Source organism: Oncorhynchus tshawytscha, unplaced genomic scaffold, assembly GCF_018296145.1.
Source record: "Oncorhynchus tshawytscha isolate Ot180627B unplaced genomic scaffold, Otsh_v2.0 Un_contig_1662_pilon_pilon, whole genome shotgun sequence".
In the NCBI taxonomy this organism is placed as follows: domain Eukaryota; kingdom Metazoa; phylum Chordata; class Actinopteri; order Salmoniformes; family Salmonidae; genus Oncorhynchus; species Oncorhynchus tshawytscha.
In genome coordinates this window covers 161,816-189,252 of record NW_024609496.1, presented here as the reverse complement: position 1 = coordinate 189,252, position 27,437 = coordinate 161,816, and the positions used below count along the sequence as shown (strand labels likewise).

Below are 27,437 nucleotides of genomic sequence, written 5' to 3'. Positions count from 1 at the left end.
ACCAGTACAGAGTCAATGTGGAGGTTATATACAGGGGGTTACGGTACAGAGTCAATGTGGAGGCTATATACAGGGGGTACCGGTACAGAGTCAATGTGGAGGCTATATACAGGGGTACCAGTACAGAGTCAATGTGGAGGCTATATACAGGGGGTACCGGTACAGAGTCAATGTGGAGGCTATATACAGGGGGTACCGGTACAGAGTCAATGTGGAGGCTATATACAGGGGGTATACAGGGGGTACCGGTACAGAGTCAATGTGGAGGCTATATACAGGGGGTACCAATGGTACAGAGTCAATGTGGAGGCTATATACAGGGGTACCAGTGGACAGAGTCAATGTGGAGGCTATATACAGGGGGTACCAGTACAGTGTCAATGTGGAGGCTATATACAGGGGGTACCGGTACAGAGTCAATGTGGAGGCTATATACAGGGTGTTACGGTACAGAGTCAATGTGGAGGCTATATACAGGGTATTACGGTACAGAGTCAATGTGGAGGCTATATACAGGGGGTACCAGTACAGTGTCAATGTGTGGAGGTACAGGTTAGTCAGGGTGATTTGTAAATGTAGGTAGGGGTGAAGTGACTATGCATAGAAAATAAACAGTGAGGAGCAGCAGTGTAAAAAACAAATGGGGGGGGGTCAATGTAAATAGTCTGGTGGCCATTTGATTAATTGTTCAGCAGCCTTATGGCTTGGAGGTAGAAGGTGTGTGCATTTCCAAATCATGTGCTATCATTTGAATTTACTACATGTGGCAACCCTGTGACTTGATGACAGCTTTGCACACTCTTGGCATTCTCTCAACCAGCTTCACCTGGAATGTTTTTCTAACCGTCTTGAAGGAATTCCCACAAATGCTGAGCACTTGTTGGCTGCTTTTCCTTCACTCTGCGGTCCAACTCATCCGAACCATCTCAATTGGGTTGAGGTCGGGTGATTGTGGAAGCCAGGTCATTTGATGCAGCACTCCATCACTCTTATTGGTCAAATAGCCCTTACACAGCCTGGAGGTGTGTTGGGTCATTGTCCTGTTGAAAAACAAATGATAGTCCCACTAAGCCCAATCCAGACGGGATGGCGTATCGCTGCAGAATGCTGTGGTAGCCATGCTGGTTAAGTGTGCCTTGAATTCTAAATAATTCAGACAGTGTCACCAGCAAGCACCCCCACACCATCACACCTCCTCCTCCATGCTTCACGGTGGGAACCACACATGCATAGATTACCAATTCACCTACGCCGCATCTCACAAAGACACAGCGGTTGGAACCAAAAATCACGAATTTGGACTCATCAGACCAAAGGACAGACAGATTGGCTCAAACACATTAAGAAGGAAAGAAATTCCACAAATGAACTTTTAACAAAGCACACCTGTTAATTTAAATGCATTCCAGGTGACTACCTCATGAAGCTGGTTGAGAGAATGCCAAGTGTGCAAAGCTCTCTTCAAGGCAAAGGGTGGCTACTTTTATGAATCTCAAATATAAAATATATTTTGATCTGTTCAACACTTTTTTGGTTACTACATGATTGCATATGTGTTATTTCCTAGTTTTGATGTCTTCACTATTATTTTACAATGTAGAACATCCCCAAAGCCAACTCCTCCTTTGGCCGCCTTTCCTTCCAGTTCTCTGCTGCCAATGACTGGAACGAATTGCAAAAATCACTGAAGCTGGAGACTTACATCGCCCTCACTAACTTTAAGCATCAGTTGTCAGAGCAGCTTACTGATCATTGCACCTGTAAATAGCCCATCTGTAAATAGCCCACCAAACTACCTCATCCCCATATTGTTATTTTTTTGCTCCTTTGCACCCCAGTATCTCTACTTGCACATTCATCTTCTGCACATCTATCACTCCAGTGTTAATGCTAAATTGTAATTATTTCAACGCTATTGCCTATTTATTGCCTTACCTCCCTAATCTTATATTTACACACTACATTCACACACACTATATATAGATTTTCTATTGTGTTATTGACTGTACGTTTGTTTAACCCATGTGTTACTCTGTGTTGTTTGTGTTGCACTGCTTTGCTTTATCTTGGCCAGGTCGCAGTTGTAAATGAGAAATGGTTCTCAACTAGCCTCCCTGGTTAAATAAAGGTGAAATAAAAAATTAAGAAAAACCCTGAATGAGAAGGTGTCCCCAAAACACAGTCATGGTAAGCACAAATAAAATGTCACATCACCCAGACAAAACAGTTACATTCACCCACAAATAATTCCCCCATCAATACTTTAAATGATATATGTAGTATTTAATGTGTATATTTATATTGTACTATACAGGGCGCATTTGGAAAAGAGACATACGTCTCAATATGTCTTCCCTGTCAAAATAAAGGTTAAATAAATATATACAATTAATGAAACATAGGTGGGAGGGCGTACAGGCTGTGGTCAATTTATTAATGAACACATAGGTGGGAGGGCATACAGGCTGTGGTCAATTTATTATACAAAACATGGGTGGAAGGGTGTACCATTTATTAATGAAACATGGTAAAACAGATTGATTTGACAAACAGTCCAAATACTCAGTATACACCAATGTTGTCTTCCATGTGTCCACACATCTCTTTAGTGGCTGGGGCGGAAGGGAAAGGCCATGCTTGGAAGGAAAGGTGGAGAAGGGAAGGAGGGATGGGGAGAGTGAGAGGAGGGGTGAGGTCCTAAGGGGCTGGGCCGGGGGCTGTACCCCAGAGGAGGGGTGTGGATGTGGGGGTAGAATCCACTCTGCTGCACTGGACCAGACATCACCAGCTGGAGCAAACTGAGAGACACCATAGAATTAGGAATTACAACACACTTTGCATCTGTAACAGCAGGGAATGCATCACCTATAGCCTCTACTGCTATTCATTCCAGTTCCATCAATGCATTCTAAGCACCTTCCATTCTTCTTCATAGCGTGGTTTCATTACCGTTTGACTTCGGTTTGAATTCCGTCCTGTCGCAATGTTTCGCTAACTTAGGGAGGGAGGAGATGTCGCTAACCCTACCCCCCACCCTAACCCTAACTTAGGGAGGGAGATGTCTCTAAATATGGATGAAATGTATTGAAAAGGCTCAATTCCATGCATAGAATTAGTAAGGCCAGCAAGGCCAGAGTGAGAAAATGGAAGACATTTATTTTCCACCATAATTTGTAAATAAATCATTAAAAATCCTACAATGTGATTTTCTGGATTTTTTTTCTCATTTTGTCTGTCATAGTTGAAGTGTACCTATGATGAAAATTACAGGCCTCTCTCATCTTTTTAAGTGGGAGAACTTGCACAATTGGTGGCTGACTAAATACATTTTTTGCCCCACTGTATATACTGTACTCTATACCATCTACTGCATCTTGCCTAAGCCGTTCGGCCATCGCTCATTCATATATTTTTATGTACATATTCTTATTAATTCCTTTATACTTGTGTGTACACTCACATTAACATCTGCTATATGCTGGCTATGCTCAGCCTTGTCTCAGGGTAGTAGGGTGGTAGATATCCCTCTAGTAGTGTGGGGGCTATACTCAGCCTGGTCTCAGGGTAGTAGGGTGGTAGATATCCCTCTAGTGGTGTGGGGGCTATACTCAGCCTGGTCTCAGGGTAGTAGGGTGGTAGATATCCCTCTAGTGGTGTGGGGGCTATACTCAGCCTTGTCTCAGGGTAGTAGGGTGGTAGATATCCCTCTAGTGGTGTGGGGGCTATACTCAGCCTTGTCTCAGGGTAGTAGATATCCCTCTAGTGGTGTGGGGGCTATGCTCAGCCTTGTCTCAGGGTAGTAGGGTGGTAGATATCCCTCTAGTGGTGTGGGGGCTATACTCAGCCTTGTCTCAGGGTAGTAGGGTGGTAGATATCCCTCTAGTGGTGTGGGGGCTATACTCAGCCTGGTCTCAGGGTAGTAGGGTGGTAGATATCACTCTAGTGGTGTGGGGGCTATACTCAGCCTGGTCTCAGGGTAGTAGGGTGGTAGATATCACTCTAGTGGTGTGGGGGCTATACTCAGCCTGGTCTCAGGGTAGTAGGGTGGTAGATATCACTCTAGTGGTGTGGGGGCTATACTCAGCCTGGTCTCAGGGTAGTAGGGTGGTAGATATCCCTCTAGTGGTGTGGGGGCTATACTCAGCCTTGTCTCAGGGTAGTAGGGTGGTAGATATCCCTCTAGTGGTGTGGGGCTATACTCAGCCTTGTCTCAGGGTAGTAGGGTGGTAGATATCCCTCTAGTGGTGTGGGGGCTATACTCAGCCTTGTCTCAGGGTAGTAGGGTGGTAGATATCCCTCTAGTGGTGTGGGGCCTATACTCAGCCTTGTCTCAGGGTAGTAGGGTGGTAGATATCACTCTAGTGGTGTGGGGCTATACTCAGCCTGGTCTCAGGGTAGTAGGGTGATATCCCTCTAGTGGTGTGGATATCCCTCTCAGTGGTGTGTGGGTGGGGCTATACTCAGCCTTGTCTCAGGGTAGTAGGGTGGTAGATATCCCTCTAGTGGTGTGGGGGCTATACTCAGCCTTGTCTCAGGGTAGTAGGGTGGTAGATATCCCTCTAGTGGTGTGGGGGCTATACTCAGCCTGGTCTCAGGGTAATAGGGTGGTAGATATCCCTCTAGTGGTGTGGGGGCTATACTCAGCCTGGTCTCAGGGTAGTAGATATCCCTCTAGTGGTGTGGGGGCTATACTCAGCCTTGGCTCAGGGTAGTAGGGTGGATAGATATCCCCTCTAGTGGTGATATCCCTCTAGTGGTGGGGGCTATACTCAGCCTGGTCTCAGGGTAGTAGGGTGGTAGATATCCCTCTAGTGGTGTGGGGGCTATACTCAGCCTGGTCTCAGGGTAGTAGGGTGGTAGATATCCCTCTAGTGGTGTGGGGGCTATACTCAGCCTTGTCTCAGGGTAGTAGGGTGGTAGATATCCCTCTAGTGGTGTGGGGGCTATACTCAGCCTTGTCTCAGGGTAGTAGGGTGGTAGATATCCCTCTAGTGGTGTGGGGGCTATACTCAGCCTGGTCTCAGGGTAGTAGGGTGGTAGATATCCCTCTAGCCTGGTCTCAGGGTAGTAGGTGGTGTGGGGGCTATACTCAGCCTTGTCTCAGGGTAGTAGGGTGGTAGATATCCCTCTAGTGGTGTGGGGGCTATACTCAGCCTCAGCCTTGTCTCAGTCTCAGGGTAGTAGATATATCCCTCTAGTGGTGTGGGGGCTATACTCAGCCTGGTCTCAGGGTAGTAGGGTGGTAGATATCCCTCTAGTGGTGTGGGGGCTATACTCAGCCTTGTCTCAGGGTAGTAGGGTGGTAGATATCCCTCTAGTGGTGTGGGGGCTATACTCAGCCTTGTCTCAGGGTAGTAGGGTGGTAGATATCCCTCTAGTGGTGTGGGGGGCTATACTCAGCCTTGGGGGTAGTAGATATCCCTCTAGTGGTGTGGGGGCTATACTCAGCCTTGTCTCAGGGTAGTAGGGTGGTAGATATCCCTCTAGTGGTGTGGGGGCTATACTCAGCCTTGTCTCAGGGTAGTAGATATCCCTCTAGTGGTGTGGGGGCTATACTCAGCCTTGTCTCAGGGTAGTAGTGGTGTGGGGGCTATATCCCTCTAGTGGTGTGGGGGCTATACTCAGCCTTGTCTCAGGGTAGTAGGGTGGTAGATATCCCTCTAGTGGTGTGGGGGCTATACTCAGCCTTGTCTCAGGGTAGTAGGGTATCCCTCTAGGGTAGATATCCCTCTAGTGGTGTGGGGGGGGCTATACTCAGCCTTGTCTCAGGGTAGTAGGTTGGTAGATATCCCTCTAGTGGTGGGGGCTATACTCAGCCTTGTCTCAGGGTAGTAGGTTGGTAGATATCCTATACTCTTGTCTCAGTGGTGGTGGGGGCTATACTCAGCCTGGTCTCAGGGTAGTAGGGTGGTAGATATCACTCTAGTGGTGTGGGGGCCTTGTCTCAGGGTAGTAGGGTGGTAGATATCTATACTCAGCCTTGTCTCAGGGTAGTAGGGTGGTAGATATCCCTCTAGTGGTGTGGGGGCTATACTCAGCCTGGTCTCAGGGTAATAGGTGGTAGATATCACTCTAGTGGTGTGGGGGCCTTGTCTATACTCAGCCTGGTCTCAGGGTAGTAGATATCCCTCTAGTGGTGTGGGGGCTATACTCAGCCTTGTCTCAGGGTAGTAGGGTGGTAGATATCCCTCTAGTGGTGTGGGGGCTATACTCAGCCTTGTCTCAGGGTAGTAGGGTGGTAGATATCCCTCTAATGGTGTGGGGGCTATACTCAGCCTTGTCTCAGGGTAGTAGGGTGGTAGATATCCCTCTAGTGGTGTGGGGGCTATACTCAGCCTTGTCTCAGGGTAGTAGGTTGTTCTGTTATAATCTCCACCCGGCACAGCCAGAAGAGGACTGGCCCACCCCTCATAGCCTGGTTCCTCTCTAGGTTTCTTCCTAGGTTCTGTCCTTTCTAGGGAGTTTTTCCTAGCCACCGTGCTTCTACACCTGCAATGCTTGCTGTTTGGGGTTTTAGGCCTGGTTTCTGTACAGCACTTTGTGACATCAGTTGATGTCTCATTTACTATTGTTTATTGTCATTAGTTGCTACGGCTAAACTCATTTCAATTTGTTTACTGCCCCATTCGGTCTACAGACGACGCAATAGCCATCACACTGCATACTGCCTTATCCCACCTGGACAAGAGGAATACCTATGTAAGAATGCTGTTCATCGGCTACAGCTCAGCATTCAACACCATAGTACCTTCCAAGCTCATCATTAAGCTTGAGGCTCTGGGTTTCAACCCCGCCCTGTGCAATTGGGTCCTGGTCTTCCTGACGGGCCACCCCCAGGTGGTGAAGGTAGGTAACAACATCTCCACTTCACTAATCCTCAACACTGGGGCCCCACAAGGATGCGTTCTGAGCCCTCACCTGTACTCCCTGTTCACTGCGTGGCCATGAACTCTAACTCAATCATCAAGTTTGCAGATGGCACAACAGTAGTAGACTAGACTACCAACAACGACAAGACAATCTACAGGGAGGAGGTGAGGGCTTCGGAGTGTGGTGTCAGGAAAATAACTTCTCCCTCAACATCAACAAAACAAAGGAGATGATCCTGGACTTAAGGAAACAGCAGAGGGAGCACCCCCTATCCACATCGACAGGACAGCAATGAAGAGGGTCCAAAGTTAAGTTCCTCTGAGTACATATCACTGACAAACTGAAATGCTCCACCCACACAGACAGTGTGGTGAAGAAGGCGCAACAGCGCCTCTTCAACCTCAGGAGGCTGAAGAAATTTGGCTTGTCACCTAAAACCCTCCCAAACTTTTCCAGATGCACAATTGAGAGCATCCTGTCGGGCTGTATCACCGCCTGGTACAGCAATTGCACCGCCCACAACCGTAGGGCTCTCAAGTGGGTGGTGCGGTTTGCACAACGCATCCCGATCATCAAGGACAAAAAAAACACCCGAGCCACTGCCTGTACTCCCAGCTATCATCCAGAAGGCGAGGTCAGTACAGGTGCATCAAAGCTGGGACCGAGAGACTGAAAAACAGCTTCTATCTCAAGGTCATTAGACTGTTAAACAGCCATCACTAGCACAGAGAGGCTATATACAGGCTTGAAGTCGTTGGCCACTTTAATCAAATGGAACACGAATCACTTTAATAATACCACTTTAACAATGTTCGCATTACTCATCTCATATGTACAGTTGAAGTCAGAAGTTTACATACACCTTTGCCAAATACATTTAAACTCTGTTTTTCACAATTCCTGACATTTAATCCTAGTAGAAATGCCCTGTCTTAGGTCAGTTAGGATCACCACTTTATTTTAAGAATGTGAAATGTCAGAATAATAGTAGAGAGAATGATTAATTTCAGCTTTTATTTCTTTCATCACATTCCCATTGAGATCAGGGCTTTGTGATGGCCACGCCAATACCTTGACTTGTTGTCCTTAAGCTATTTTGCCACAATAGCTATCTTAAGCTATTTTGCCACAACATTTGCGACCAAGCTTTAACTTCCTGACTGATGTCTTGAGATGTTGCTTTAATATATCCACATAATTTACTTCCTCATGATGTCATCTATTTGTGCAGTGCACCAGTCCCTCCTGCAGCAAAGCACCCAAACAACATGATGCTGCCACCCCCGTACCTCACGGTTGGGATGGTGTTCTTCGGCTTGTAAGCCTCCCCCTTTTTCCTCCAAACATAACAATGTTCATTATACCCAAACAGTTATATTTTTGTTTCATCAGACCAGAGGACATTTCTCAAAAAAGTACAATCTTTGTCCCCATGTACAGTTGCAAATAATCTGTAGTTTTTATGGCGGTTTTGGAGCAGTGTCCTTTCTTGCTGAGCGGCCATTCAGGTTATGTCGATTTAGGACTCGTTTTACTGTGGATATAGATACTTTTGTACCTGTTTCCTCCAGCATCTTCAGAAGGTACTTTGCTGCTGTTCTGGGATTGATTTGCATTGTTCGCACCAAAATACGTTAATCTATGAGACAGAACGCGTCTCCTTCCTGAGAGGTATGACGGCTGCGTGGTCCCATGGTGTTTATACTTGCGTACTATTGTTTGTACAGATGAACGTGGTACCTTCAGGCATTTGGAAATTGCTCCCAAGGATAAACCAAACTTGTGGAGGTCTACAATTGTTTTCTGAGGTCTTGACTGATTTCTTTTGATTTTTCCATGATGTCAAGCAAAGAGGCACTGAGTTTGAAGGTAGGCCTTGAAATAGATCCACAGGTACACCTCCAATTGACTTAAATGTCAATTAGCCTATCAGAAGCTTCTAAAGCCATGACATCATTTTCTGGAATTTTCCAAGCTGTTTAAAAGGTACAGTCAATTTAGTGAATGTAAACTACTGAACCACTGGAATTGTGATACAGTGAATTATAAGTGAAATAATCTCTGTAAACAATTGTTGGAAAAATTATGTGTCATGCACAAAGTAGATGTCCTAACCAACTTGCCAAAACTATAGTTTGTTCACAAGAAATGTGTAGAAATGTGTAGAAAATGTGTAGAAAAAATAGTTTTAATGACTCTAACCTAAGTATGTAAACTTCCGACTTCAACTCTATTCTTTACTATCTATTGCATCTTAGCCTATCCTGCTCTGACATTGCTCATCCATATATTTATACATTCTTATTCCTTTCCTTAGATTTGTGTGTATTAGGGAGATGTTGTGGAATTGTTAGATATTACTTGTTAGATATTAATGCACTGTCGTTACTAGAAACACAAGAATTTCGCTACACTCACAATAACATCTGCTAACCACGTGTATGTGACCAATAAAAAACATGTACAGCCTGGAATCGAACCAGGGTGTCTGTAGTGACGCCTCAAGCACTGAGATGCTGCGCCACTCGGGAGCCCTAGATTGCAAAGCTCTAGATTACGCCTTAGCAAACAATAATTTTGAAAACTAATGTTAGATGCAACTAACATGACCCTCCCTGCCTAGTCAACGCCATTTACCTGCTGTTGTTATGCTAGCTGATTAACTGTTGTTGTCTCACCTACTGTTTTAGCTACTGTTTTAGCTAGCTCTCCCAATTCAACACCTGTGATTACTGTATGCCTCGCTGTATGTCTCTCTCAAATGTCAACATGCCTTGTATACTGTTGTTCAGGTTAGTTATCATTGTTTTAGTTTACAATGGAGCCCCTAGTTCCACCCTTCATACCCCTGATACCTCCTTTGTCCCACCTCCCACACATGCGGTGACCTCACCCATTACAACCAGCATGTCCAGTGATAAAACCTCTCTCATCATCACCCAGTGCCTGGGCTTACCTCCGCTGTACCCGCACCCCACCATACCCCTGTCTGCGCATTATGCCCTGAATATATTCTACCATGCCCAGAAATCTGCTCCTTTTATTCTCTGTCCCCAACGCTCTAGGCGACCAGTTTCGATAGCCTTTAGCCCACCCTCATTCTACTCCTCCTCTGTTCCGCGGGTGATGTGGAGGTTAACCAAGGCCCTGCATGTCCCCAGTCACTCTCATTGGTTGACTTCTGTAATCGAAAAAGCCTTGGTTTCATGCATGTTAACATCAGAAGCCTCCTCCCTAAGTTTGTTTTACTCACTGCTTTAGCACACTCTGCTAACCCTGATGTCCTTGCCGTGCCTGAATCCTGGCTCAGGAAGGCCACCAAAAATTCGGAGATTTCCATACCCAACTATAACATTTTCCGTCAAGATAGAACTGCCAAAGGGGGAGGAGTTGCAGTCTACTGCAGAGATAGCCTGCAAAGTAATGTCATACTTTCCAGGTCCATACCCAAACAGTTCGAACTACTAATTTTGAAAATTACTCTCTCCAGAAATAAGTCTCTCACTGTTGCTGCCTGCTACCGACCCCCCTCAGCTCCCAGCTGTGCCCTGGACACCATTTGTGAATTGATCGCCCCCTATCTAGCTTCAGAGTTTGTTCTGTTAGGTGACCTAAACTGGGATATGCTTAACACCCCGCCAGTCCTACAATCTAAGCTAGATGCCCTCAATCTCACACAAATCATCAAGGAACCCACCAGGTACAACCCTAACTCTGTAAACAAGGGCACCCTCATAGACGTCATCCTGACCCACTGGCCCTCCAAATACACCTCCGCTGTCTTCAACCAGGATCTCAGCGATCACTGCCTCATTGCCTGTATCCGCTACGGAGCCGCAGTCAAACGACCACCCCTCATCACTGTCAAACTAAAACACTTCTGTGAGCAGGCCTTTCTAATCGACCTGGCCCGGGTATCCTGGAAGGACATTGACCTCATCCCGTCAGTTGAGGATGCCTGGTCATTCTTTAAAAGTAACTTCCTCACCATTTTAGATAAGCATGCTCCGTTCAAAAAATGCAGAACTAAGAACAGATACAGCCCTTGGTTCACTCCAGACCTGACTGCCCTCGACCAGCACAAAAACATCCTGTGGCGGACTGCAATAGCATCGAACAGTCCCCGCGATATGCAACTGTTCAGGGAAGTCAGGAACCAATACACACAGTCAGTCAGGAAAGCTAAGGCCAGCTTCTTCAGGCAGAAATTTGCATCCTGTAGCTCCAACTCCAAAAAGTTCTGGGACACTGTGAAGTCCATGGAGAACAAGAGCACCTCCTCCCAGCTGCCCACTGCACTGAGGCTAGGTAACACGGTCACCACCGATAAATCCATGATTATCGAAAACTTCAACAAGCATTTCTCAACGGCTGGCCATGCCTTCCGCCTGGCTACTCCAACCTCGGCCAACAGCTCCGCCACCCCGCAGCTACTCGCCCAAGCCTCTCCAGGTTCTCCTTTACCCAAATCCAGATAGAAGATGTTCTGAAAGAGCTGCAAAACCTGGACCCGTACAAATCAGCTGGGCTTGACAATCTGGACCCTCTATTTCTGAAACTATCCGCCGCCATTGTCGCAACCCCTATTACCAGCCTGTTCAACCTCTCTTTCATATCGTCTGAGATCCCCAAGGATTGGAAAGCTGCCGCAGTCATCCCCCTCTTCAAAGGGGGAGACACCCTGGACCCAAACTGTTACAGACCTATATCCATCCTGCCCTGCCTATCTAAGGTCTTCGAAAGCCAAGTCAACAAACAGGTCACTGAACATCTCGAATCCCACCGTACTTTCTCCGCTGTGCAATCTGGTTTCCGAGCCGGTCACAGGTGCACCTCAGCCACGCTCAAGGTACTAAACGATATCATAACCGCCATCGATAAAAGACAGTACTGTGCAACCGTCTTCATCGACCTTGCTAAGGCTTTCGACTCTGTCAATCACCATATTCTTATCGGCAGACTCAGTAGCCTCGGTTTTTCGGATGACTGCCTTGCCTGGTTCACCAATTACTTTGCAGACAGAGTTCAGTGTGTCAAATCGGAGGGCATGCTGTCCGGTCCTCTGGCAGTCTCTATGGGGGTGCCACAGGGTTAAATCCTCGGGCCGACTCTTTTCTCTGTATATATCAATGATGTTGCTCTTGCTGCGGGCGATTCCCTGATCCACGTCTACGCAGATGACACCATTCTATATACTTCCGGCCCGTCCTTGGACACTGTGCTATCTAACCTCCAAACGAGCTTCAATGCCATACAACACTCCTTCCGTGGCCTCTAACTGCTCTTAAACGCTAGTAAAACCAAATGCATGCTTTTCAACCGTTCGCTGCCTGCACCCGCACGCCTGACCAGCATCACCACCCTGGATGGTTCCGACCTTGAATATGTGGACATCTATAAGTACCTAGGTGTCTGGCTAGACTGTAAACTCTCCTTCCAGACTCATATCAAACATCTCCAATCGAAAACCAAGTCAAGAGTCGGCTTTCTATTCCGCAACAAAGCCTCCTTCACTCACGCCGCCAAACTTACCCTAGTAAAACTGACTATCCTACCGATCCTCGACTTCGGCGATGTCATCTACAAAATTGCTTCCAACACTCTACTCAGCAAACTGGATGCAGTTCATCACAGTGCCATCCGTTTTGTCACTAAAGCACCTTATATCACCCACCACTGCGACTTGTATGCTCTAGTCGGCTGGCCCTCGCTACATATTCGTCGCCAGACCCACTGGCTCCAGGTCATCTACAAGTCCATGCTAGGTAAAGCTCCGCCTTATCTCAGTTCACTGGTCACGATGGCAACACCCATCCGTAGCACGCGCTCCAGCAGGTGTATCTCACTGATCATCCCTAAAGCCAACACCTCATTTGGCCGCCTTTCGTTCCAGTTCTCTGCTGCCTGTGACTGGAACGAATTGCAAAAATCGCTGAAGTTGGAGACTTTTATCTCCCTCACCAACTTCAAACATCTGCTATCTGAGCAGCTAACCGATCGCTGCAGCTGTACATAGTCTATCGGTAAATAGCCCACCCATTTTTACCTACCTCATCCCCATACTGTTTTTATTTATTTACTTTTCTGCTCTTTTGCACACCAATATCTCTACCTGTACATGATCATCTGATCATTTATCACTCCAGTGTTAATCTGCAAAATTGTAATTATTCGCCTACCTCCTCATGCCTTTTGCACAGAATGTATATAGACTCCCCTTTTTTTCTACTGTGTTATTGACTTGTTAATTGTTTACTCCATGTGTAACTCTGTGTTGTCTGTTCACACTGCTATGCTTTATCTTGGCCAGGTCGCAGTTGCAAATGAGAACTTGTTCTCAACTAGCCTACCTGGTTAAATAAAGGTGAAATAAAATAAATTTAAAAAATGACAAGTACATAGACCTATTTCTCTGTAAAACAACGTTAGATCCAGTCTGTCTATGATATTATCCTGATGGCTCTGATTCTAGCTAGCTAACCAGTCAAGTCTATGTAAGAGGCTGGCTAGCATCAGCTATGTAGTGGTTTTACTATGTTGAAACACTCGTTTTCAAATTTTCTTACATTTTTCTCACAAGCGCATTGCTGTAGCTTCTAAATCCTCAATGTAATTTACTAATTTTAACGGATTTAAACCATATTTAACAAGATCTTCTCCCTGTTGGCAATGCCTGACAACGCACAGGAAACGACTCCCCCGATATGAAGAGGGCTTGGAACGTTCGAATGTAGAATGTGCATTGAGGGTATTAAACTGGTTTGGATTTCTCCTTCGCCAAAATGGCTGCCATTATCATAACATTCTGGAACTATGAGGATCTATGACATCATGCACTACTTGGGAAGATCACACACACACCTCTTAGGCTGGAAACAGGACAGAACAGGTCTGAACAGGGGGAGGGTAAGAACAGATCTTGACAGGAGGAGGGTTGCATTGTGATTGGTTGTGGGGGAGGGCTAGGGGTGCATTGTGATTGGTTGTGGGGAGGGCTAGGGGTACACTGTGACTGGTTCTTACTTGTTGTGTGGGAGGCGGGAACAGAGAGCTCTCAGGTCCTCTGTGGAGAGAACACACAGGATAAGACTGTAGAAGACACAGGACATCACAACTGTAGAAGACACAGGATATGACATCCCTACCTCTAGAGCAGAGCAGCGCCCCTGCTGCCATGGACACCTGCAGGGCCTGGGCCAGCCTATCCAGAGTGAGCTGGATGTGTGTTTGTGTATCCGAGTGGAGAGGGTTCAGCTCCTCCAGAAGACCAGAGAGGTCAGAGATCAGAGAAGTCAGCTGGTCGGGCTGCAGCAACGCCAGGCGACCCAGAAGCCCCTTCTCTCTCAGAACGCCCGGGAGGAGCAGCAACACCTGGAACAGATAAGTGTTGAGTTCATCACCTCTGACCTCTAAACATGACCTGGCCCTGACCCAGGACTCCCGGGAGGAAAAGTCGATGACCTCTAAACACGGGGGTGCGGTTCCAAGGGGGTGCGGTTCCACGGGGGTGTGGTTCCACGGGGGTGCTTTATGTTTGCTTTATTGGTAGTTATTGTTGTTAACCTGTAACTCATGTTGACGTTTCTGCCAGTGCTTACGTCAAGCAGCTAAGGTGTTTAATACAGTATTTCTTAAATAAAAACATGAGCAGGAAAGAATCAGTAGACAGTATGGAGTCCGTTGCTGCTGGCTGCGCTCAGGACTGATTTCTGAGAACATGTCTACAAGTTCTTCATCAGCCAGCTGTCAAACGATCCTAAATAAAGCTGCTACAAGCCATATATCAGAACCCCAAATCACTAGTTCGCTAAGTTCCATCTCTGCTTGTCAATGAAGCTAGTAAATAGCAGGCACCATGAGCAGGTCACGTTAGCTAAATCAGCTTATCAAGTCACTGGCAAGTGGTGACGTTTGGTTTTTACAGGCTGTATCACAACCGACCGTGATTGGGAGTCCCATAGGGCGGCATACAAGTGGTCCAGGTTTGGCCGGTGTGGGCTGTCATTGTAAATAAGAATTTGTTCTTAACTGACTTGCCTAGTGAAATAAAGGTTACATTTAAATTGTTTAAAAGAAAATAAACAGCTGGCAGCGGGACACACTCGCCAATGGGTTTAGAATTCTGGAATCTTGACAAGTGGGATGCAAGTGCACATCATCTTAATTCTCATTGGCCCAAAACAGTAGCTAGGCTTCCATCTAGTTGGAGACAGATTTGGCCCAAAACAGTAGCTAAGCTTCCATCCAGTTGGAGACAGATTTTCGTGCCAATATTCTAAAATCCAATTAAAAACAGAGATGTGATTTCTTCAAATTGACACAGACTGGAGTGATCTCTATCAAATACAGTAAGATTGGATGGAAACCTGGTTAGTAGCAGCCTGGAGTGATCTCTATCAAATACAGCAAGATTGGATGGAAACCTGGTTAGTGGCAGACTGGAGTGATCTCTATCAAATACAGAAAGTAGCCACTCCATTAGGGCCAAGTGTTCTCTCATAATATTAGCAAAGTGTTGTCGCATGTAAACAAGTCTGAGGTGCTGAGTAATGGACAGGTCTGTCTCACTGTGTGGAGGTTCTGCTGCTAGGATGGTCTGTCTGGAGGTTCTGCTGCTATGATGGTCTGTCTCACTGTCTGAAGGTTTGTAATCCAAACCCGACCCTCATGTACGTCCTGACCACCTCAGTTACACAAATGTCCCAAAAGTCAGGTTTGAGACTGGACATTGATAATGGACATTGATACTGTATATTGATAATGTACATTGATACTGGACATTGATACTGGACAAACCTGCAGGACACTGAGATGTAGCTCAGAGAAGAGAGGCCCTGCCTCCAGCTCAGTCTCTGTCATCCCATTGGCCAAGTCCTGCTTCCCGTCTCTTCTGTAAGCCAATGGGGCTTTGACACACCAGCGCACCAGCCCAGCCAGAGGTGTGAGGTCCAGGGAGCCGATTGGCTGACTGGAGGAGGGGGGTGTGTTCAGCAGAGTGATGAGGACCAATCGAGGTTGGTCTTGGATCCAGGACACCACCATCTGTAGCAGCTGTACAGGGGGAGTCAACTCCTCTATACACACCGAACACACACCAAGAGGTATTTAGAGATGTTGACATGACATAGCCTAGTAACAGCTGTACAGGGGAGTCAACTCCTCTATACACACCAAGAGGTATTTAGAGATGTTGACATGACACAGCCTAGTAACAGCTGTACAGGGGGAGTCAACTCCTCTATACACACCGAACACACACCAAGAGGTATTTAGAGATGTTGACATGACATAGCCTAGTAACAGCTGTACAGGGGGAGTCAACTCCTCTATACACACCAAGAGGTATTTAGAGATGTTGACATGACATAGCCTAGTAACAGCTGTACAGGGGGAGTCAACTCCTCTATACACACCAAGAGGTATTTAGAGATGTTGACATGACATAGCCTAGTAACAGCTAAACAGGGAGAGTCAACTCCTCTGTAGCTGTTTGTTACTCATCTTGTTGGCTGATAGTAGACTGACAGGCTAGTGATATAGCTGTTCGTTACTCATCTTGTTGACTGATAGTAGACTGACAGGCTAGTGATATAGCTGTTCGTTACTTATCTTGTTGGCTGATAGTAGATTGACAGGGTAGTGATTTAGCTGTTCGTTACTCATCTTGTTGGCTAGTGATTTAGCTGTTAGTTACTCATCTTGTTGACTGATAGTAGACTGACAGGCTAGTGATGTAGCTGTTCGTTACTCATCTTGTTGACTGATAGTAGACTGACAGGCTAGTGATTTAGCTGTTCGTTATTCATCTTGTTGGCTAGTGATTTAGCTGTTCGTTACTCATCTTGTTGGCTGATAGTAGACTGACAGGCTAGTGATTTAGCTGTTTGTTACTCATCTTGTTGGCTGATAGTAGATTGACAGGGTAGTGATGGGTAGTATTTAGAGATGTTGACATGACATAGCCTAGTAACAGCTGTACAGGGGGAGTCAACTCCTCTATACACACCAAGAGGTATTTAGAGATGTTGACATGACATAGCCTAGTAACAGCTAAACAGGGAGAGTCAACTCCTCTGTAGCTGTTTGTTACTCATCTTGTTGACTGATAGTAGACTGACAGGCTAGTGATATAGCTGTTCGTTACTTATCTTGTTGGCTGATAGTAGATTGACAGGGTAGTGATGTAGCTGTTCGTTACTCAACTTGTTGGCTAGTGATTTAGCTGTTCGTTACTCATCTTGTTGGCTAGTGATTTAGCTGTTAGTTACTCATCTTGTTGACTGATAGTAGACTGACAGGCTAGTGATGTAGCTGTTCGTTACTCAACTTGTTGGCTAGTGATTTAGCTGTTCGTTACTCATCTTGTTGGCTGATAGTAGATTGACAGGGTAGTGATTTAGCTGTTTGTTACTCATCTTGTTGGCTGATAGTAGATTGACAGGGTAGTGATGTAGCTGTTCGTTACTCATCTTGTTGGCTAGTGATTTAGCCGTTTGTTACTCATCTTGTTGGCTGATAGTAGATTGACAGGGTAGTGATTTAGCCGTTTGTTACTCATCTTGTTGGCTGATAGTAGATTGACAGGGTAGTGATTTAGCTGTTCGTTACTCATCTTGTTGGCTGATAGTTTATTGACAGGGTAGTGATTTAGCTGTTCGTTACTCATCTTGTTGGCTAGTGATGTAGCTGTTCGTTACTCATCTTGTTGGCTGATAGTAGACTGACAGGCTAGTGATTTAGCTGTTCGTTACTCATCTTGTTGGCTGATAGTAGATTAACAGCCTAGTGATTTAGCTGTTCGTTACTCATCTTGTTGGCTAGTGATTTAGCTGTTTGTTACTCATCTTGTTGGCTGATAGTAGATTGACAGGCTAGTGATTTAGCTGTTCGTTACTCATCTTGTTGGCTAGTGATTTAGCTGTTCGTTACTCATCTTGTTGGCTGAGGAACAGTACGCGTGGCCAGTTCTTCTAACATCTTTAAAGTGGGATTCCAGTCAGGACGCACAGCGTTACATCCTTCACTTACACCTTCTGTTGAGATTAATTACCATAAATGTTATTTCTGTCATTCTGAGCACTGTGGCTGAACGCCCTAATCAGGTTACGCACCCAATGCATATGAGTCTGGTCAATTAAAACGGTCAAATGTCTGGCACCACATTTTCCTAACGGTGTGTAGAGAGGTCATACAGGGTGGTAACAACAGTGTGTGTACCTGTAGAGAGGTCATACAGGGTGGTAACAGCAGTGATGAACTGGCAGCAGAATGGAGGACAGGAACAGCTGAGGTTGTTGAGGGTTGGAACCATGGAACCAGGAAGTAGGGAACAATAGTCATCCACCAACACTCTGGCTAGTCTTCTACAGTAGACAGGATGGGACCGCTGGAACACACGAACACACACTCTGACTAGTCTTCTACAGTAGACAGGATGGGACCACTGGAACACACACACACTCTGACTAGTCTTCTACAGTAGACAGGATGGGACCGCTGGAACACACGAACACACACACACTCTGGCTAGTCTTCTACAGTAGACAGGATGGGACCACTGGAACACACACACACTCTGGCTAGTCTTCTACAGTAGACAGGATGGGACCGCTGGAACACACGAACACACACACACTCTGGCTAGTCTTCTACAGTAGACAGGATGGGACCACTGGAACACACACACACACTCTGGCTAGTCTTCTACAGTAGACAGGATGGGACCGCTGGAACACACACACACTCTGGCTAGTCTTCTACAGTAGACAGGATGGGACCACTGGAACACACACACACTCTGGTTAGTCTTCTACAGTAGACAGGATGGGAACACACGAACACACAAACACACACACACTCTGGCTAGTCTTCTACAGTAGACAGGATGGGACCACTGGAACACACACACACTCTGGCTAGTCTTCTACAGTAGACAGGATGGGACCACTGGAACACACACACACTCTGGTTAGTCTTCTACAGTAGACAGGATGGGACCACTGGAACACACACACACTCTGGCTAACACACAACCACTGGACACACACACACTCTGGCTAGTCTTCTACAGTAGACAGGATGGGACCACTGGAACACACACACACTCTGGTTAGTCTTCTACAGTAGACAGGATGGGACCACTGGAACACACACACACTCTGGCTAGTCTTCTACAGTAGACAGGATGGGAACGCTGGAACACACACACACTCTGGCTAAGGGATTTTTATGAATAATGACCAAATTATGTATGCATTTCAATCAGAACTATGACTAAACAGAATACTACTATGTTACTGTATGGATGTATGAATCTTATTATAATCATAATACTGAATGTAATGTGTGTAGTTTTCATCCAGAATTAGAAGGACTGTCTGTTCCTTGTTAGAAACGAATGGAGCTATCGTCAGACTGGCTGGAATGCTGTGTTCCTTACAGGACATCCTGTCTCTACACAGGGAGAGGAGAGACCTTGGGCTAGCAGTAGATTATTTAACAGGTGGTGGACAATGTGGGAAGGCTTGTGAACTATACTGCCATTGTATCAGAGTGGAGGAAGGACAGTTTAAAACCTATGACGTCTTATTTAGTTTATAACCGGTTGTAAATTGTACCATGATCAGTACTCTCGAGAATAAATGCTATTGATTGATTTTGAGACTGGCCTCTGTCCATTTTATGCAAATAAGTATCTTACAAATTCTTAGGAATGGGCAGAGGGTTCTAATTGAATTGGTTAATAAACATACAAGAAAACAAATTCCTTTAACACTTCTACAGTAGACAGGATGGGACCGCTGGAACACATGAACACACACAATATCAATTCATTTCTGGTTAACAGTTAAGTACCTCACTGTGATTGTTTTACATTAAAATGGTCAAAAATAAATAAAAATAGCTTCTTAGCAAAGAGCAACTTCTCAAGCAAGAATTTAGCTAGGACTGTCTGGGAGTGGTCTGAGTGGGGAAGTGAAAACAGAAAACTAGTCGTTATTGGCAGAAAGGTTGGGAAAGCTCTTTCTTATTGGTCTATTATCTAATTTATCACCAGGCAGGCCAAAACTCTGTTATTGATAACCTACACCTAAATCATTCCATAGACCTGTCCACGGTAAGTGAAGGTGTGTGTTATTGATAACCTATACCTAAATCACTCCATAGACCTGTCCTGTCCACGGTAAGTGAAGGTGTGTGTTATTGATAACCTATACCTAAATCACTCCATAGACCTGTCCTGTCCACGATAAGTGAAGGTGTGTGTTATTGATAACCTATACCTAAATCACTCAATAGACCTGTCCTGTCCACGGTAAGTGAAGGTGTGTGTTATTGATAACCTATACCTAAATCACTCCATAGACCTGTCCTGTCCACAGTAAGTGAAGGTGTGTGTTATTGATAACCTATACCTAAATCACTCCATAGACCTGTCCTGTCCACAGTAAGTGAAGGTGTGTGTTATTGATAACCTATACCTAAATCACTCCATAGACCTGTCCTGTCCACAGTAAGTGAAGGTGTGTGTTATTGATAACCTATACCTAAATCACTCCATAGACCTGTCCTGTCCACAGTAAGTGAAGGTGTGTGTTATTGATAACCTATACCTAAATCACTCCATAGACCTGTCCTGTCCACAGTAAGTGAAGGTGTGTGTTATTGATAACCTATACCTAAATCACTCCATAGACCTGTCCTGTCCACAGTAAGTGAAGGTGTGTGTTATTGTGTTCTAACCTGTAACCAGGTAGCAGCACACTCCAGGATGGGGACCCTGCCCACAGCGATCGCCATGGAGACTAGCTTGCCTAGCAACGCCATGCGACTCTCGTCAGCCTGGTTACCTTGGCGACAGAAGGAAAAGTAAAACACAGATTCAATACAACTTGAACACAAACACACTGAAGACACACACAGTGAAATGCTGACTGACCAGCCCTTAACCAACAGGTGTGGACCTCACAGTGAAATGCTGACTGACCAGCCCTTAACCAACAGGTGTGGACCTCACAGTGAAATGCTGACTGACCAGCCCTTAACCAACAGGTGTGGACCTCACAGTGAAATGCTGACTGACCAGCCCTTAACCAACAGGTGTGGACCTCACAGTGAAATGCTGACTGACCAGCCCTTAACCAGCAGGTGTGGACCTCACAGTGAAATGCTGACTGACCAGCCCTTAACTCTTGATGATCATCCAGGTGCTTTTTGACAAGCTGGGGTTAACTGGACGAGATGGTCTCAACAACTACAGGAAGTGTTTGGTTGGAGTCATTGCAGCTAAAGGTGGCCTGATCAACAACTACAGGAAGTGTTTGGTTGGAGTCATTGCAGCTAAAGGTGGCCTGATCAACAACTACAGGAAGTGTTTGGTTGGAGTCATTGCAGCTAAAGGTGGCCTGATCAACAACTACAGGAAGTGTTTGGTTGGAGTCATTGCAGCTAAAGGTGGCCTGATCAACAACTACAGGAAGTGTTTGGTTGGAGTCATTGCAGCTAAAGGTGGCCTGATCAACAACTACAGGAAGTGTTTGGTTGGAGTCATTGCAGCTAAAGGTGGCCTGATCAACAACTACAGGAAGTGTTTGGTTGGAGTCATTACAGCTAAAGATTGCACAACCTACTTTTCACACAGGGGCACTGGGTGTTGCATAAAGTTGTTTATATAATAAATGAAATAAGTATGTAATTGTTGTGTTATATGTTCACTCAAGTTCCTTTGATCTAATATGAAGTTTCGGTTGAAGATCTGAAAACATTCTGTATAAAAAATATGTAAAAGGAAATCAAATTTAAAATGGGACAAATTACGCACAGATGAGTGAAGATGAGTTAGGGTCAGGGTTAAAGATCACCTTGTAGAGTGAACAGAGAAGATGAGTTAGGGTCAGGGTTAAAGATCACCTTGTAGAGTGAACAGAGAAGATGAGTTAGGGTCAGGGTTAAAGATCACCTTGTAGAGTGAACAGAGAAGATGAGTTAGGGTCAGGGTTAAAGATCACCTTGTAGAGTGAACAGAGAAGATGAGTTAGGGTCAGGGTTAAAGATCACCTTGTAGAGTGAACAGGGCAGAGAAGATGAGTTAGGGTCAGGGTTAAAGATCACCTTGTAGAGTGAACAGAGAAGATGAGTTAGGGTCAGGGTTAAAGATCACCTTGTAGAGTGAACAGAGAAGATGAGTTAGGGTCAGGGTTAAAGATCACCTTGTAGAGTGAACAGAGAAGATGAGTTAGGGTCAGGGTTAAAGATCACCTTGTAGAGTGAACAGAGAAGATGAGTTAGGGTCAGGGTTAAAGATCACCTTGTTCCTGGAGTGAACAGAGAAGATGAGTTAGGGTCAGGGTTAAAGATCACCTTGTAGAGTGAACAGAGAAGATGAGTTAGGGTCAGGACATAAAGATCACCTTGTAGAGTGAACAGAGAAGATGAGTTAGGGTCAGGGTTAAAATCACCACCAGTTAAAGTCAGAGTGAACAGAGTTAGGGTCAGATGAGTGAGTAGGGTCAGGGTTAAAGATCACCTTGTAGAGTGAACAGGGCAGAGAAGATGAGTTATGGTCAGGGTTAAAGATCACCTTGTAGAGTGAACAGGGATGAGTTAGGGTCAGGGTTAAAGATCACCTTGTAGAGTGAACAGGGAAGATGAGTTAGGGTCAGGGTTAAAGATCACCTTGTAGAGTGAACAGAGAAGATGAGTTAGGGTCAGGGTTAAAGATCACCTTGTAGAGTGAACAGGGCAGAGAAGATGAGTTGTCTCACAGCGTCTCGACTCTGTTCCTGGAAACAGCTGCACATGATCTCCAACAGCTGCAGCTCCTGTAAGGCACTCATCCTCTACACACACACACACACTTGTGAAACCATGTGGACAGGACATAAAGGCAACCTAAAGAGGCAACATTGAGAGAGTGTGTGTGTGTGTGTGTGGTACCCTGTGCAGTATAAACTCCTCCACCAGTTTCAGTGTGTGTGTGTGTGTGGTACCCTAGGCAGTATAAACTCCTCCACCAGTTTCAGTGTGTGGTGTGTGTGTGTGTGGTGTGTGTGTGTGGTACCCTGTGCAGGATAAACTCCTCCACTAGCTCCAGAGTGGGCGTGTCCACCGAGGGGGAGGGGTTATTCTGAACCTGGCCAGACAGGTAGATATCCAGATGGTACAGCACCTGAAACACATTAATAACCACTAACTGGGCTTCCTGCAGCTAACCTACAATCATTACAACACATTAATAACCACTAACGGGGCTTCCTGCAGCTAACCTACAATCATTACAACACATTAACAACCACTAACGGGGCTTCCTGCAGCTAACCTACAATCATTACAACACATTAACAACCACTAACTGGGCTTCCTGCAGCTAACCCAGAATCATTACAACACATTAGCAGACTGATAAATATCCAGACATGGTCAGAACCTCTTTAGCGGCGCTCAGCGCATCTCGACGTAGCAACGACTGACGCATATCACTCATCATCAGGTCCCTGAAACATCAGAACACACAGTAACACACCAAACAGCAGCTCCATTAAACAAGATTGAATGATCTTACATAGCAAAGCATTGATAAACTCGATGGAACAGTGTTTTAAAACTTCACTTGCTGCACTTAGCTAGCTAGCGTATCTGCCAGCCATCACTCAGGGGAGCTATCTAGCTAGCCATCACTCAGGGGAGCTATCTAGCTAGCCATCACTCAGGGGAGCTATCTAGCTAGCTAGCGTATCTGCCAGCCATCACTCAGGGGAGCTATCTAGCTAGCTAGTGTATCTGCCAGTCATCACTCAGGGGAGCTATCTAGCTAGCCATCACTCAGGGAGCTATCTAGCTAGCTAGTGTATCTGCCAGCCATCACTCAGGGAGCTATCTAGCTAGCTAGTGTAGTGGGAGCTATCTGCCAGCCATCACTCAGGGAGCTATCTAGCTAGCCATCACTCAGGGAGCTAGCTAGCTAGCTAGTGTATCTGCCAGCCATCACTCAGGGGCTATCTAGCTAGCTAGCTAGCTAGCTAGTGTATCTGCCAGCCATCACTCAGGGAGCTATCTAGCTAGCCATCACTCAGGGGCTAGCTATCTAGGTATCTGCCAGCCATCACTCAGGGGAGCTATCTAGCTAGCCATCACTCAGGGGAGCTAGCTAGCTAGCTAGTGTATCTGCAGGGGAGCTAGCTAGCTAGCTAGTATCTGCCAGCCATCACTCAGGGAGCTAGCTAGCTAGCTAGTGTATCTGCCAGCCATCACTCAGGGGAGCTAGCTAGCTAGCTAGCTGCCAGTGTATCTGCCAGCCATCACTCAGGGGAGCTAGCTAGCTAGCTAGTGTATCTGCCAGCCATCACTCAGGGGAGCTAGCTAGCTAGCTAGTGTATCTGCCAGCCATCACTCAGGGGAGCTAGCTCACTCAGCTAGCTAGTGTGTATCTGCCAGCCATCACTCAGGGAGCTAGCTAGCTAGTGTATCTGCCAGCCATCACTCAGGGAGCTATCTGCCAGCCATCACTCAGGGAGCTAGCTAGCTAGCTGTGTATCTGCCAGCCATCACTCAGGGGAGCTAGCTAGCTAGCTAGTGTATCTGCCAGCCATCACTCAGGGGAGCTATCTAGCTAGCCATCACTCAGGGAGCTATCTAGCTAGCTCTGCCAGCTAGCCATCACTCAGGGAGCTATCTAGCTAGCTAGTGTATCTGCCAGCCATCACTCAGGGGAGCTATCTGCCAGCCATCACTCAGGGGAGCTAGCTAGCTAGGCTAGTGTATCTGCCAGCCATCACTCAGGGGAGCTAGCTAGCTAGCTAGTGTATCTGCCAGCCATCACTCAGGGGAGCTATCTAGCTAGCCATCACTCAGGGGAGCTATCTAGCTAGCTAGTGTATCTGCCAGCCATCACTCTAGCTAGGGTATCTGCCAGCCATCACTCAGGGAGCTAGCTAGCTAGTGTATCTGCCAGCCATCACTCAGGGGAGCTATCTAGCTAGCCAGCCATCACTCAGGGAGCTAGCTCAGCTAGCTAGCTAGCTAGTGTATCTGCCAGCCATCACTCAGGGGAGCTAGCTAGCTAGCTAGTGTATCTGCCAGCCATCACTCAGGGGAGCTATCTAGCTAGCTAGTGTATCTGCCAGCCATCACTCAGGGAGCTATCTAGCTAGCTAGTATCTGCCAGCCATCACTCAGGGGAGCTAGCTAGCCATCACTCAGGGGAGCTAGCTAGCTAGTGTATCTGCCAGCCATCACTCAGGGGAGCTATCTAGCTAGCCATCACTCACAGGGGAGCTAGCCATCACTCCAGGGAGCTTAGCTAGCTAGTGTATCTGCCAGCCATCACTCAGGGAGCTAGCTAGCTAGCTAGTGTATCTGCCAGCCATCACTCAGGGAGCTAGCAGGTATCTGCCAGCCATCACTCAGGGAGCTAGCTAGCTAGCTAGTGTATCTGCCAGCCATCACTCAGGGAGCTAGCTAGCTAGCTAGTGTATCTGCCAGCCATCACTCAGGGGAGCTAGCTAGCTAGCTAGTGTATCTGCCAGCCATCACTCTGCCAGCCATCACTCAGGGAGCTAGCTAGCTAGCTAGTGTATCTGCCAGCCATCACTCAGGGCTAGCTAGCTCAGCTAGTGTATCTGCCAGCCATCACTCAGGGAGCTAGCTAGCTAGCTAGTGTATCTGCCAGCCATCACTCAGGGGAGCTATCTGCCAGCCATCACTCAGGGAGCTCTCAGCTAGCTAGTGTATCTGCCAGCCATCACTCAGGGGAGCTAGCTAGCTAGCTAGTGTATCTGCCAGCCATCACTCAGGGGAGCTATCTAGCTAGCCATCACTCAGGGAGCTATCTAGCTAGCTAGCGTATCTGCCAGCCATCACTCAGGGGAGCTATCTAGCTAGCCATCACTCAGGGGAGCTATCTAGCTAGCCATCACTCAGGGGAGCTAGCTAGCTAGCTAGCGTATCTGCCAGCCATCACTCAGGGGAGCTAGCTAGCTAGCCATCACTCAGGGGAGCTATCTAGCTAGCCATCACTCAGCCAGCTATCTAGCTAGCTAGTGTAGCTGCCAGCCATCAGCCATCAGGGGAGCTAGCTATCTAGCTGCCAGCCATCACTCAGGGGAGCTAGCTAGCTAGCTAGTGTATCTGCCAGCCATCACTCAGGGGAGCTAGCTAGCTAGCTAGTGTATCTGCCAGCCATCACTCAGGGGAGCTAGCTAGCTAGCTAGTGTATCTGCCAGCCATCACTCAGGGAGCTAGCTAGCTAGCTAGTGTATCTGCCAGCCATCACTCAGGGAGCTAGCTAGCTAGCCATCACTCAGGGGAGCTAGCTAGCTAGTGTATCTGCCAGCCATCACTCAGGGAGCTAGCTAGCTAGCTAGTGTATCTGCCAGCCATCACTCAGGGCTAGCTAGTGTATCTGCCAGCTAGCTAGCTGCCAGCCATCACTCAGGGAGCTATCTACCAGCCATCACTCAGGGGAGCTAGCTAGCTAGTGTATCTGCCAGCCATCACTCAGGGAGCTAGCTAGCTAGTGTATCTGCCAGCCATCACTCAGGGGAGCTAGCTCTAGTGTATCTGCCAGCCATCACTCAGGGAGCTAGCTAGCTAGCTAGTGTATCTGCCAGCCATCACTCAGGGGAGCTAGCTAGTGTGTATCTGCCAGCCATCACTCAGGGGCTAGCTAGCTAGCTAGTAGTGTATCTGCCAGTCATCACTCAGGGAGCTAGCTAGCTAGCTAGCTGTATCTGCCAGCCATCACTCAGGGAGCTAGCTAGCTAGCTAGCTAGCTAGTGTATCTGCCAGCCATCACTCAGGGGAGCTATCTAGTGAACCAGAATCTGTCCATACAGGAGAAGTTGAACATGCAGATCCTTCTTAATGCCCAGGAAGCCGCCATTCAACTTGGACCAGCTATTCAAGCTGAATAATGTGAAGATGTTTGGTAAGGCACTCATACCACCAAATAACGGAGGTACGCTAAACAACTAGTCATTACTGCCATCCCAAAACGGCCAAAAAGGCATCCCAACCAATATACAGACTACAATACTACAATACTTAAAACTACAATACTCTCTGCTTAACAAGCAAACCACGGAAAGAGGCGAGTTATAGTCGGTTTGTTTGTATCCTAGAAACTAACTAGCTATGGTAGCTGTTGTTTGCTCTATTACAACGGGTTTGTGTAACTACACGAGTTACGCAGTTAATATAGAAACGCTTTCTTACCTGGAAAGAGAAGATATTTTAAGGCGACAGGGTGCATGCGCCACTGTTTACACTTTCAACTACGGAAACACATGAAGTACAAACAGGACAACCCCGTCCGTCACAACGCGTTTGGTTCTGTTCTGATGGGGTTTATCAGCATCCACCGTTTGGTTCTGTTCTGATGGGGTTTATCAGCATCCACCGTTTGGTTCTGTTCTGATGGGGTTTATCAGCATCCACCGTTTGGTTCTGTTCTGATGGGGTTTAACAGCATCCACCGTTTAGTTCTGTTCTGATGGGGTTTATCAGCATTCAACGTTTGATTATGTTAGTTGGTACTGAACCAGAAAACACACTGAGTATGATGACAGATA

The 27,437-nt window shown here is 46.6% G+C and overlaps 1 protein-coding gene across 3 annotated transcripts; it reads right to left on the bottom strand.

Moving 5' to 3' along the window:
* Window positions 1–2,413: 2,413 nt before the first annotated feature.
* On the bottom strand, window positions 2,414–27,222 carry cunh7orf26 (chromosome unknown C7orf26 homolog). 3 transcript variants are annotated; one of them, XM_042315530.1, is made up of 11 exons: window positions 27,082–27,222; window positions 23,297–23,363; window positions 22,931–23,038; window positions 22,595–22,709; window positions 20,614–20,720; window positions 18,567–18,596; window positions 18,088–18,226; window positions 15,667–15,944; window positions 14,016–14,241; window positions 13,894–13,933; window positions 2,414–2,798 (listed from the first exon to the last, which is right to left on the bottom strand). In XM_042315530.1, the coding sequence occupies exons 2-11, from the start codon at window positions 23,354–23,356 to the stop codon at window positions 2,606–2,608; spliced, it is 1,296 nt and encodes a 431-aa protein (XP_042171464.1). In that variant the 5' UTR covers window positions 23,357–23,363; window positions 27,082–27,222; the 3' UTR covers window positions 2,414–2,605. The 3 variants fall into 3 exon arrangements, with proteins under 3 accessions (XP_042171464.1, XP_042171463.1, XP_042171462.1); XM_042315529.1 differs by lacking the exon at window positions 27,082–27,222 and adding an exon at window positions 26,701–27,062; XM_042315528.1 differs by lacking the exons at window positions 18,567–18,596; window positions 27,082–27,222 and adding an exon at window positions 26,701–27,062 and having other exon boundaries at window positions 18,088–18,256.
* Between the last annotated feature and the right edge of the window lie 215 nt (window positions 27,223–27,437).

Bases quoted from the DNA above. Each gene is read 5' to 3' on its own strand.
- cunh7orf26 (XM_042315529.1), bottom strand. From the start codon at position 26,807: ATGAGTGCCTTACCAAACATCTTCACATTATTCAGCTTGAATAGCTGG. The intron at 20,721-22,594 runs GTGATCTTTAAC...TCTGTCGCCAAG, and splicing joins TGCCCTGTTCACTCTACAAG to GTAACCAGGCTGACGAGAGT. The intron at 18,227-18,566 runs GCCAGAGTGTGT...TGTAGAAGACTA, and splicing joins CTGTCTACTGTAGAAGACTA to GCCAGAGTGTTGGTGGATGA.